Source organism: Pan troglodytes, chromosome 11 (genome assembly GCF_028858775.2).
Source record: "Pan troglodytes isolate AG18354 chromosome 11, NHGRI_mPanTro3-v2.0_pri, whole genome shotgun sequence".
Classification (NCBI taxonomy): Eukaryota; Metazoa; Chordata; class Mammalia; order Primates; family Hominidae; genus Pan; species Pan troglodytes.
In genome coordinates this window covers 13,116,337-13,129,545 of record NC_072409.2, presented here as the reverse complement: position 1 = coordinate 13,129,545, position 13,209 = coordinate 13,116,337, and the positions used below count along the sequence as shown (strand labels likewise).

General features: G+C 40.8%; 1 protein-coding gene across 42 annotated transcripts in view; it reads left to right on the top strand.

Moving 5' to 3' along the window:
* GAPVD1 (GTPase activating protein and VPS9 domains 1) overlaps positions 1 to 13,209 on the top strand; it is a 109,172-nt gene that overhangs the window by 69,840 nt on the left and 26,123 nt on the right. For 23 of the 42 annotated variants that reach the window (XR_010148850.1, XM_024345880.3, XM_016961667.4 and 20 more), the window contains 6 exons: positions 1,699 to 1,872; positions 4,400 to 4,540; positions 6,245 to 6,379; positions 6,829 to 6,948; positions 11,326 to 11,403; positions 11,529 to 11,899. Coding sequence is in view for 40 of the 42 variants with exons in the window: in XM_024345880.3 (XP_024201648.1) it covers positions 1,699 to 1,872; positions 4,400 to 4,540; positions 6,245 to 6,379; positions 6,829 to 6,948; positions 11,326 to 11,403; positions 11,529 to 11,899 (1,019 nt within the window). In the remaining 2 variants the exon portion in view is untranslated. Of the gene's footprint in view, positions 1 to 1,698; positions 1,873 to 4,399; positions 4,541 to 6,244; positions 6,380 to 6,828; positions 6,949 to 9,483; positions 9,565 to 11,325; positions 11,404 to 11,528; positions 11,900 to 13,209 lie in introns of all 42 variants that reach the window. The other 19 variants (XR_010148849.1, XM_063788317.1, XM_016961661.4 and 16 more) reach the window with 1 other exon arrangement.

The following is a 13,209-nucleotide window of genomic DNA, read 5'->3' as shown; positions in this document are numbered from 1 at the left end:
GTGGGAAGCCATAGTACTTTTTCAGGTATCAGTTAGGGAAATAGAGTGAGGTAAGGATTAAAAAGTAGGTGGATCCCTGTTGTGGAAAGAAGGATATCAGTATTTTAGTAGTAAGCTGGAAGCCACTGAAGGCTTTTGGTTCAGTGAAGATGAGGAAGTGAGGTGCCTTAGGAAGATTAAGTTGAAAGAGTTTTTTGGATTTGTTCATTTAAGATGATGCCCTTGGCCAGGTACAGTGGCTCGCGCCTGTAATCCCAGCACTTTGGGAGGCTGAGGCAGGTAGATCATTTGAGGTCAGGAATTTGAGACCAGTCTGGCCAACATAGTGAAACCCCATCTCTACTAAAAATACAAAAATTAGCCAGGTGAGGTGGTGAGCACCTGTAATCCCAGCTACTCAGAAGGCTGAGGCACGAGAATCGCTTGAACCTGGGAGGCAGGGGTTGCAGTGAGCTGAGATCGCACCACTGCACTCTAGCCTGGGCGACAGAGTGAGACTCTGATTGAAAAAAAAAAGATGGGCCAGGTGCGGTGGCTCATGCCTGTAATCCCTAGCACTTTGGGAGGCCAAGACGGGCGGATCACGAGGTCAGGAGATCAAGACCATCCTGGCTGACACGGTGAAACCCTGTCTCTACTAAAAATACAAAAAATTAGCCGGGCATGGTGGCAGGCGCTTGTAGTCCCAGCTACTCGGGAGGCTGAGGCAGGAGAATGGCCTGAACCCGGGAGGCAGAGCTTACAGTGAGCAGAGATCACACCACTGCACTCCAGCCTGGGCGACAGAGCGAGACTCCATCTCAAAAAAAAAAAAAAAAAAAAGATGATGCCCTCAACTAGGTTTGACACAGTGATTTTAGCATGCATAAGAATTACCTGGTTAGCTTTTTAAAAATTCCATTTCCCAAGTTTTACTTCTAAAAAAGAAGTCAGTTTTTAGAAAGAAAAAGAGTATTGTCATTGGAGTGTGTGTGGCTTGAAAAAAGTAATGCTGTATTTTACTGGATTTGTTTATCAGTGTATTAATTAGGATTAAGTTTGTTGCAAGCAGCAGAGAAAACTCAAGTAATAAAGTAGTACCTCCTTATCCATGGTTTCACCTTCCATGGCTTCAGTTACCCATGGGCAAACTTGGTGCAAAAATATTAAATGGAAAATTCCAGAAATAATTCATAAGCTTTAAATTCTGTGCCATTCTGAATAATGTGATGAAATCTCACACAGTCTCACTCTATCACATCCAGGACATCAGTCATTCCTTAGTTCAGTGTATCCACATATACACTACCTGCCTATTAGTCACTGCTTATCAGATGAAAATAGCATGGAATATATAGGATTTGGTACGATCCGAAGCTTCAGTTATCCACTGGAGGCCATTGCATAAGTGGAGGAGGAACTTTCATATGAACTTATGAAAGAAGTTGAACAAATGTCACCTCTTTAGCAAGCTTCCTGGGAGATTCTGAGATAGGTGGTTGGCATATGCAAAATGCTAGATTAAGAAGTGAATTGATAGGCCGGGCACAGTGGCTCACGCCTGTAATCCGAGCACTTTGGGAGGCCGAGGCGGGCGGATCACCTGAGATTGGGAGTTCGAGACCAGCCTGACCAACATGGAGATAAAATTCTTTAAAGTTGATTAAAAAGTCATAGCTGTGCTACTATTTTAAAAGTGCTTAATTTTGTTTTTGATAGCTACAACACAGGATAACCTTGATGATAAGCTAAGGAAGTTTGAAATTCGTGACATGATGGGATTAACAGATGATAGGGACATATCAGAAACAGTGAGTGAGACCTGGAGTACAGACGTCTTGGGAAGTGACTTTGACCCTAATATTGATGAAGATCGCTTGCAAGAAATTGCAGGTAACTGCCATTTAATGTCTCTGAAATATCACAGTTTAGTTATTCAAATCCACCAACCTTTCATAGGAGGGAGCACCAGTGCCCTGACAAACATTGTGTGTGTTAGCACCATCTGGGAAACTGTTATAACTGTATGGAACAAGGCATTTGGGTACTTTTTTCTTTACTTAAATATAACTAGTGTTTTTCCTTTCTACATTTAATCCCACCCCTTACCCATCCTCCTCCCAGCTGCCCCCAAAAAAAAAAAAAAGAAAGAAAAACCAGTGTTTTGAATTAGCTTCTGGTCAAGTGTTGTTTGCAGGGCATAGTATAAGTTCTTAGTCTGTCTCTAATTAGTATATTCTCTGTTTGAAGCCAAACACCTAACCTTAAGATGAAAATTCTTATAGATTATAGCCATAAAATCTTTCACAACAATATGATACTGCTGTTCTCTAAAAAAATGAATTCGCTTCTGGAAGAGTTAATTCAGTTCCTAAGGGTAACCAGGTTTTTCTTTTTCTTCTTCTTACATTTTTATTTATTTTCAAATAGAGACAGGATTTCGCTTTGTTGCTCAGGCTGGTCTTGAACTAATGAGCTCAAGTGATCCTCCTGCCTTCTTTTTTTTTTTTTTTTAATGTGAAGTTTATTCAGGTGCTATGTACATACACTAAAATTCGCTCCTTTTTGGATACTGTTTTATGAGTTCTGAAAGATATATAGTCTTGTAACCCTCATCTTCATTTTGTTTTTAAATCATGGAAAATTTATTGATATGTTTATTTATTTTTCTTCAACTTTTATTTTAGGTTCAGGGGGTACATGTGCAGATTTGTTACATGGGAAATTGTTAGAGCAAATTGTATGTTGCTGGGCTTTGGTGTACAGATGATTTTGCCACCCAGGTAGTGAGCATAGTAACCAATAGGTTTGTTTTTGTTTTTGTTTTTTTAATTTAAGATGGAGTCTTACTCTGTCGCCCAGGCTGGAGTTGCAGTGGTGCGATCTCAGCTCACTGCAACCTCTGCCTCCCTGGTTTAAGTGATTCTCCTGCCTCAGCCTCCCGAGTAGCTGGGACTGCAGGTGCCCACCACCACACCCAGATAATTTTTGTATTTTTAGTAGAGACGGGGTTTCACCATATTGGCCAGGCTGGTCTCGAACTCCTGACCTCAAGTGATCCATCCGCCTCGGCCTCCCAAAGTGCTGGGATTACAGTCATGAGCCATTGCTCCCGGCCTAAATCATGGAACATTTTAAACAAATACAAGAGATGGTGGTATCATGAACCCAGTGTACCCATCACTCAGCTTCAGGAGTTAGACCCACATGGCCAGCTTTGTTTCTTCTGTTCTCCTATCCACTACCCTCTTCTCTCCCCTCATTATGTTTAGGCAAGTTCCAGACATCATTTTATTTGTAATTATTTTATGATATAGCTTTAAAAGGTAACTTTTATTAGTAACTTTTTTTCTAATTTTTTTTCATGCCCTGAAGTAGAATTGTTCTTTTATTAAGGTTTAATCCAAAGTAGTGAAGCCTTTTGAACTTCAGTGTTTTTAACACAGACGTATAATAATGTTTAATACTTTCGATTTGTATTTTTAAGTAGTGTAAATAGATTTCTTAATTGGTTTTACATTACTTTGTTCCAGATGCCAAAGTGGTATTATTCTTGGCAGTTAGCTGTATTTGCGCAATAAGCTGTATTTGCAGTTGAGTGAGTGCTATGAAGATGTGTATTTTCCTGTGAATGTATCTTATTGCCCTGAATAGTGACTAATATGCTGGAAGAAAAAATATTTGGCCAGCATAACATTCTGTGGTTAAACTCTCAGTGTTTTTAATCTTTGTAGGGCTATAAATTTTAGAACGATATTAAGGACCCCTGTAAAATTTGCTGAGAAATCAAAGCTAAAGCTGTTGAAATTACTTGACTTAATGATGCGTGTTTTCTCTATGGAGAGTCAAAGGTGAACTGGAGGAAACTGGTGAAAAGGGTATTGTGCCATTGTGACCAAAGTAGGAACTTGTGTTTTTAGTGGTGTGCTTGATTGAAGTTATTCTTACTTTGGCCTCTTTCTTGTAGGTAGAGAGGAATTTGGTGTTTTTTTTTTTTTTTTTGAGACAAAGTCCCAAAATGACACGGCCATTTTTATTTTTGAGACAGGGTCTCACTCACATTGACCAGGTTGGAGGGCAATGGCATGACCTCGGCTCACTGCAGTCTCTGCAACCTCTGCCTCCCGGGTTCTTGTGCCTCAGCTTCCCAAGTAGCTGAGACTACCGGTGCACGCCACCATACCTGGCTAATTTTTGTATTTTCAGTAGAGACGGGGTTTCACCATGTTGGCCAGGCTGGTGTTGAACTCCTGGCCTCAAGTGATCTGCCTGCCTCAGCCTCCCAAAGTGCTGGGATTACAGGTGTGAGCCACCGCGCCCAGCCAGGAGATTTTGTTAGCTAGTGTTTGGCTTTTCTCCACTATCACTGCACTTTCCTCCAGGATCTTTGTTAACCCTTTGCTTCCCACTGGTTATACAGGTGCTGCAGCAGAGAACATGTTAGGCAGTTTGCTGTGCCTCCCAGGTTCAGGGTCAGTGCTTCTTGACCCCTGCACTGGTTCTACCATATCAGAGACAACAAGCGAAGCTTGGAGTGTAGAGGTATTGCCAAGTGACTCAGGTTAGTATGCTGTCATTGTTTGCTTTTTCATTTATACAGAAGTTTTAATTAAATGCAAGGTATCCCAAGTCTGTATTATGTATATTTTGTCAAATACACTTTTTTTTTTTTTTAATGGAGATGGAGTCTTGCTCTTTTACCCAGGCTGGAGTGCTGTGGCGCAATCCCAACTTACTGCAACCTCTGCCTCCTGGGTTCAAGCAGTCTTCTCGCCTCAGCCTCCTGAGTAGCTGGGATTACAGACATGCCCCACCATGCCGGGTAATTTTTGTATTTTTAGAGAAACGGGGTTTCACCATGTTGGCCAGGCTGGTCTTGAACTCCTGACCTCAGGTGATCTGCCCACCTCGGCCTCCCGAAGTGCTGGAATTACAGGCATGAGCCATCATGCCCAGCCAGTTATACATTTGACAAAGATGAGGTGATCACATTGCTAAGAATGTCAAATGGAAAATTAGTTTAGGGCATTTTCTGTCCATTAAGGGAAAATGCTCTGTTAGATAGCATAGACTGTGATGGCAGGTGCTTTCAGACTCTGTGTTGAGTTATTTTGAAAGCAATTTTCTGTGATTATCAGAGTCCGTGTGAATCATTGAATTTAGTATCTTCCACAAACTCATGACAGGATAAGAGTAGCAACACAGTTCAAACTGAGTGCTTGCTTGGTAAACACGTTTAGATTTATCACAGGGAAGAACTTGACTCTCTAAAACATGCTTAATGTGTTTTTGAAATACGTTGAAATTGAGATTCTGTAATCCTGAGGATTTTTTTTGTGCAGGTTATTATAAATGTATATAAAGTGTTTTGTACTTTGTCTTTTTATATGCATTGCATTTTTTTCTGATTATGAAGACACATCTTTGCCTTCAACTAAATGTCAACTACCAGAATGTAAATATAAGTAACTATATATCTGCATTACATTCTGTTGATTTACTTGGTTCAAGAATTATTAAGTGATCCTGATATGTGTTTTATAATTTTTTTTTTTTTTGAGATGGAGTCTCACTCTGTCACCCAGGCTGGAGTGCAGTGGTGCAATCACGGCTCAATGCAATCTCTGCCTCCTAGGTTCAAGTGATTCTTTTGCCTCAGCCTCCCAAGTAGCTGGGATTACAGGCACCTGCCACCACGCCCAGCTAGTTTTTGTATTTTTAGTAGAGATGGGATTTCACCGTGTTGGGCATGCTGGTCTCGAACTCCTGACCTCAGGTGATCTGCCGGCCTCGACCTCCCAAAGTGCTGGGATTACAGGTGTGAGCTACCACGGCTGGCCTGTTTTATAATGTTAAAGCATTCAGATATGCTAGCCTTGTTTGAAGACCAGTTGGGGACAATAGGATTAGCTCACCAGCTGTTGAGTATTCATAGGAGTTACTTTTTAGGAAGTGGTTGATTTAATACCAGGCTATTCCATACTCTCTTGTCCAGTTCACATGTTAATCAATAGCATACTCTGTGACATTAGTGATCTAGAACCACGTTTTCATCTGTGCACAGTGAACTGGCTTATATTGGGATGAAAATCACAACTTTGACTTAACACTTAATCTAACTAGCATTAACTAGTCCAGACTTACACATGTATTTGCACTGATTTTATTCATGCCCTGGTAGCTTTGTTTATCTGGGTCACAAAAGCTGAAATTGTGGTGTGCTAAGAGAATCACAAGTGTAACATACCTCTTATCTTCTATTTAGAGGCCCCAGACCTAAAGCAGGAGGAGCGTCTACAAGAACTGGAGAGCTGTTCTGGACTGGGTAGCACATCTGATGATACGGATGTCAGGGAGGTCAGTTCCCGCCCCAGCACACCAGGCCTCAGTGTTGTGTCCGGTATGTCTGTCTTGTTTTAAGGAGTAGGGATTTGAAGGTGTTCACCCCCTACCCCCTCCTATTTATAAAGTTGATACAAAAAGATATGTTATATTTAAGAGCTGAGTAATTTCCAGAAAACAAACTTATTTCCATTGCACCTGAAATCTTTGAGAACTTAATGTGTGGCTTTATGGAGCCTGTTGAAGTAATTGGCAAACAGTCTCTCTACAACTGTTTCTGTTCTTAGTAGCCTGTCCTACTTTAGAATTGTACGATTCTGATTATGTTGTGTAAAGCAAGGTAAGTATATTTAAGCAGTAGTACCATAAAGGATATAATACTAAACTCACATGTATAGAACTGGGACACAAAATTCGAGAATGTTTCAGTTTCTCCAAATTTCATATACTTTTTGTGTGGATATTTTGTTCTTCTTCCTGTTTATTTTTTACTATTGTTTTTTAAAGGCATAAGTGCAACCTCTGAGGATATTCCCAATAAGATTGAAGACCTGAGATCTGAGTGCAGCTCTGATTTTGGGGGTAAAGATTCTGTCACTAGTCCAGACATGGATGAAATAACTCACGGTAAGAGGGGGAAATGAGGATGACTTAAAAAATGACCACATCCGTGGTTGAAACTGGCACTGTGACACATTGCTGGTGACAGCATCTGTTGGTATAGCACTTTGGGACATACTTTGTCGGTATCTATTTAAGGTCTTAAATGTTCACATTCTAAATTTAGTCAGGTTAGTTCCACTTCTAGGTGTCAGTCATAATGAAAAAGTTCCATGTGTAGAGAAAGTCCTTAGCACAAAGATGTTCTTTATAATGTTTTGTATTGGCAGAAAACCAGAAATAACTTAAAAAATTGAAAAGTGGAATGGCTAAATAATTTTGATGTAACTGCTTATTGGAATTTATGTAGCTATTTTAAAATGCATTAAGGAATATGAAATGACTTAGAGAAAGAACTAGAACATACTACATGGAATTTATTTTGTAGAACTTTACACACAAAATAATAAAACTTCTGTTTTTTTTTTGAGACGGAGTCTTGTGCTGTCACCCAGGCTGGAGTGCTGTGGCACGATCTTGGCTCACTGCACTTCCGCCTCCTGGGTCTGCTGGGTTCAAGCCATTCTCCTGCCTCAGCCTCCCCAGTAGCTTGGATTACAGGCACCCACCACCACGCCCAGCTAATTTTTCTATTTTTAGTAGATACGGGGGTTTCATCACATTGGCCAGGCTGGTCTCGAACTCCTGACCTCGTGATCCACCTGCCTCGGCCTCCCAAAGTGCTGGGAGTACAGGTGTGAGCCACCGCACCCGGCCAGTAAAACATTTTTTAAAAACCTATGCAAGAAGTACTGGAAATACCAAAATGCTAGCAGTGGTTTTATATATTGGGTGTTAGGTTTTGAGGTACCTTTTGTCTTTTTTTTTTTTTTTTTTTTTTGAGACAGAGTTTTGCTCTTGTTGCCCAGGCTGGAGTGCAATGGCGCAATCTCGGCTCACCACAACCTCTGTCTCCCAGGTTCAAATGATTCTCCTGCCTCAGCCTCCCAAGTAGCTGGGATTACAGGCATGCGCCACCACGCCCGGCTAATTTTGTATTTTTAGTAGAGACAGGGTTTCTCCATGTTGGTCAGGCTGGTCTGGAACCCCCAACCTCAGGTGATCTGCCTGCCTCGGCCTCCCAAAGTGCTGGGATTACAGGCATGAGCCACCGCGCTCTGCGAGGTACTTTTTCTATTTTTACAATTTTTTTTGTTCTAAACCAGGGTTTTTTAACCTTAACACCATTGACATTTTGGGCTGGGAAATTCTTTGTTGTGGGGGCCTGTCCTGTGCATTTTAGGAGGTTTAAGCATCTCTGGCCCCTACCAGTAGTATATGCCCTTTACCCCCTGGGGTTGTGACAACCAAAAATGTCTCTAGACATTGCCAAATGCTCTCTTGGGGGACAAAATAGCCACCAATCAAGAACCACTGTTCTAAACCAGCAGTCTCAAAGCATGGTCTCCATGGACCACTGAGGTCCTAAGACCCTTTGAGGGAGGAGTGTAGATGAAGTCACAACTGTTTTCATAAAAATCAAAGTTAACTGTCCATTTTCACTGTGTCGACATTTGTACTTACGGTGCATAGGCAAAGTGGATAAAATTTGCTGGGGCCCTAGCAGGATGCAAGGGCACCACACTGTATTCTTCACTCACAGTTAAAAAAAAAAAAAAAAAGTTTTACTTAGGAATGTCTTTGATGAAGGAATAAAAATTACTTAATCACATCTCAACCCTTGAGTATACACCTTTTTAATATTCTGTGTGAAGAAATAGGAAGCACCCATATTGCATTTTCACCGCATTCTGAGATATGATGAGATGTCTCAAGAAGCACTTATGGATTATTTGAGTTGTTAGCTGAACTAGCCAATGTTTCCCCTTATTTTTATTTGGTTTTTCATGAAATATTATTTTTACTTGGAAGAATGACAGATAAACTGTATTTCTTATGAATACGTAGTTGGGTATTTGGCAGACATCTCAAAAATTAACAAAGTGCGGCCAGGTGCGTTGGCTCACACCTGTGATCCCAGCACTTCGGGAGGCTGAGGCTGGAGGATTCCTTGAGCCCAGGAGTTCGACATCATCCTGGGCAACATGGTGAGACCTCGTCTCTACAAAAATAAAAAAATAAAAAAATTAGCCAGGTGTGGTGGCGCATGCCTGTGGTCCCATCTTTAAAAAAAAAAAAAATTAACAAAATGATCCTGTTACTTAGAGAAGCAACTAATAGAGTGGAGTTTGTTGCCAGTGATGAAATTCAAACTTTTGGACAAAAATTAGAATTTTGGAAACGTGTGTCTACCTGCATGAGTTTGACAGCTTTCTGTTGTTTAAAGACTTTTCTGGTGAGATTGGTGGTGATATGAAAAATGTGAATTTAGCAGAGGACAAAAAGTTCATTGATTTGGTTTCAAATTCTACCTTGTAGCTATCCTTTAAAAAACTATACTTCTCAAGATGTGGTAGAGTATCAAAGAATAATATCCACAATTTTCTGAAAAGGCTACTAACATATTGTTCCTTTTCCAACTACATGTCCGTGTGAGGCCAGATTTTCTTTATATACTTCAGCCAAAACAACATTTTCAACACATTGAAGCAGAAGCAGACATGAGAATCCAGCTGTCTTCTAGTAAGCTGTACATTAAAAATACTTGCAAAAAATGTGTCATTCTCTTCATTTTTTATTTTGGAAAATAATAGTTATTTATTTATTTATTTTTAATGCTTTTTTGTGTTACCATTAAAATTTTTTCTTTTTTTTTTAAAAATGGGGCTGGGCGCGGTGGCTCACGCCCGTAATCCCAGCACTTTGGGAGGCCGAGGCAGGCGGATTACGAGGTCAGGAGATCGAGACCATCCTGGCCAACGTGGTGAAACCCCATCTCTACTAAAAATACAAAAAATTAGCTGGGTGTGGTGGCGTGTGCCTGTAATGCCAGCTACTCGGGAGGCTGAGGCAGGAGAATCGCTTGAACCCAGGAGGTGGAGGTTGCAGTGAGCTGAGATCACACCACTGCACTCCACCCTGGTGACAGAGTGAGACTCTGTCTCAAAAAAACAAAAAAAATGGACAGCCTCCCAAACCAGAGTAGGTTCAGAGAGACTCTTGTATTACCATTTAATGGGTATATTTAAATGAATTAATAAATATTTAAACTTCAGTTTTCTAATATAGAATATCAATAGATATAACCACCATAAACAAAAGCTATTAGGGTCAGTAATTTTTTAAGTTGTAAAGATATCTTGGCCAGGCATGGTAGCTCATGCCTGTAATCCCAGCACTTTGAGAGGCAGAGGCAGAAGGAGTGCTTGAGCCTAGGAGTTCAAGACCAGCCTGGGCAACATGGTGAGACCCTGTCTCTACAAAAAATAACATAAAAATTAGCTGGGTGTGGTGTGCTCACAGCTATTTGGGAGGCTAAGGCAGGAGGATCACTCGAGCCCAAGAGATTGAGGCTGCAGTGAGCTATGTTTGCACCACTGCACTCCAGCCAGGGTGACAGAGCAAGACTTTGTCTCCAAAAAAAAAAAAAAAAAGCCTGAGACCAAAATTTGAGAACTGCTGTTTTAGTCCATCTTTTATAATGATCTAACTATAGAACAAAAGTAAAAATCAAAAGGCATAATAGTACTCTCATTCATTATCAAAAGATATAGCTTCAGACCAAAAAAAACCAAAAAAACAAAAAATAGCTTCAGACTAAAAACATTTAGATTAATAATTTTTTTATGTTTGAAATTTCAATCCTCTGCATACTTATCTATTTTAAAGTTATTTGCTGAGAGCAGTGTTAGAACTTCAAGATTTACAGCCTTTTATTTGTACGCTGTCTGTACAGAGTATTGCCCCTATGTTTATAATTTATTTATTTTTTAATTTTTAGTTCTTGTAAATTTTTGTAGAGACCAGGTCTCACCATCTTGCCCAGACTGGTCTTGAACTCCTGGGCTCAAGCGATCCTCCCTCCTTGGCCTCCCAAAGCACTGAGATTAAAGGCATGAGCCCCTACACCTAGCCTGCCCCCTATATTTTCAGGTGAGGGGAAGGCGAGGCTCAGGGAAGCTGTGACATTCTCAAAACATTGATGGTTTAGGTCTTCCAGCTTTGTTCTCTTTGCATGAACCATACTAGCATTTGGCCATTAGAAGTAACAGGCATGTAGATGCCAGACCACTTAAATGTAAAGAAAATCTGTGTATGAAGATACTCATAAAAACAGAAAATGAATTGGAAGTAATCATAATTTGATTTTTTTTTCTGGTATGCCTCTCAAGTTCTAATGGATCAAAAAAGGAACCGTCAAAGAATACTTAAAACCCTTTAAACTGTGTTGAGACCGTCTGTCCTGCGTCCTGGCTTGGTCTCACAGTTTCCCTCCTGTTTTAGGTGCCCACCAGCTGACCTCTCCTCCTTCTCAGTCAGAGTCTCTGCTGGCCATGTTTGATCCACTGTCTTCACATGAAGGTAAACCAGTGAAATGAACTTTTTCACTTATGTCATAGACAGGAGGAGGAAACCAAATCCCCTTGTTAATGCCTTTGTTAGATATGTTGTGTCTCAGTTACAAAACTTTTTTTCCTGTGTTGCAGGGGCTTCTGCTGTGGTAAGGCCAAAGGTTCACTATGCTAGGCCATCGCATCCACCACCAGATCCCCCAATCCTGGAAGGAGCTGTGGGAGGAAATGAGGCCAGGTTGCCAAACTTTGGTTCCCATGTTTTAACTCCAGCTGAAATGGAGGCATTCAAGCAAAGGCATTCTTACCCTGAGAGACTAGTTCGAAGCAGGAGCTCTGATATAGTATCTTCTGTCCGGAGACCCATGAGTGACCCCAGCTGGAACCGGCGTCCAGGAAATGAAGAGCGAGAACTCCCTCCAGCTGCAGCCATTGGTGCTACTTCTTTGGTGGCTGCACCTCATTCATCATCTTCATCCCCGAGTAAGGACTCCTCAAGAGGAGAGGTATGGGACATAGGCCGTGAAAAAGAATTATGTTCTGCCTGCCTAGTTCTCTTGATATCTGAAATTAACATGGAATATATAAATCTAGGATTACAGATAGAGAGTAGTCATGATTAAAGATGATTTGTCAATCTGTGGGCCCACAACCATAACCGCAGGAAACCTGTACAACTTTGGTTTTGTAGTGATACTATCTTGCATTTTTATGACACTTTTAGTTTCTCCAAGCAATTTTGTATCTGATTTTATTTAAACCTTACAATATCTTTCTGAGATGTTAGATGAGTTGTTTTTTGTTTTTTGAGATGGAGTCACACTCTGTTGCCCAGGCTAGAGTACAGTGGCGCAATCTTGGCTTACTGCTACCTCCGCCTCCCAGGTTCAAGCGATTCCTCTGCCTCAGCCTCCTGAGTAGGTGGGACTACAGGCATGCGCCACCACACCCGGCTAATTTTTTGCATTTTATTAGAGACGGGGTTTCACCATGTTGGCCAGGATGGTTTTGATCTCCTGACCTTGTGATCCGCCTGCCTTGGCCTCCCAGAGTTGCTGGGATTACAGGCATGAGCCACCGCACCTGGCCCCATGAGTATTTTTTATTTTAAACAATTATAAAGTTACAAACTAGTTGGAAGTACAATAAAAGAACACTCCCTCCCCATTTGCGAGCAAGTTGCCAACCTGATGCTCCAGTACCCCTAAACACTTAAGTGTAAGTTTCCTACAAACAAGCAGATTCTCCTACACCTCATGGTACAGCCATCAGCTTCAGCAGATGAACATTGATACATTACTACCAGTTACTTATCACACCGCATTCATGTGTCCCAGTTGTCCCTGTAACATTTTTTATAGTAAAAAGATTCTATTCAGAATCACAGACTGCTTTTAGTTGTCATGCCTTTTTAGTCTCCTTCAGTCTAGAACAGTTCCTCAGTTTTTTCTTGACTCATATGACCTGGACACTCCTGAAATTTACAGGCCATTTGTTTTCTCGAATGTTCCTCAGGTTAGGTTGTTTGATGTTTTCTTGTGATTAGACTGAGGTTATTCATCTTTGGCAGGAATATCACTGAAATGACACTTTTTTTCATTGCGCTTTGTCAGGTAGCACAGTTTTAATTTGTCCCATTTCTACAGTGTTCATTTGGATAATTTGAGGAAATGTTGTCTTCCAGCCTTTGCCACTGTAAAGTTACTCTTTTACCTTTATAATTAATAAGTATTTAGGGGGAGAGGGTACTTTAAAAATATGTAACTATCCTGTTCTCCATCAAATTTTTAACTTACCTACTTATTATATCTGTGGT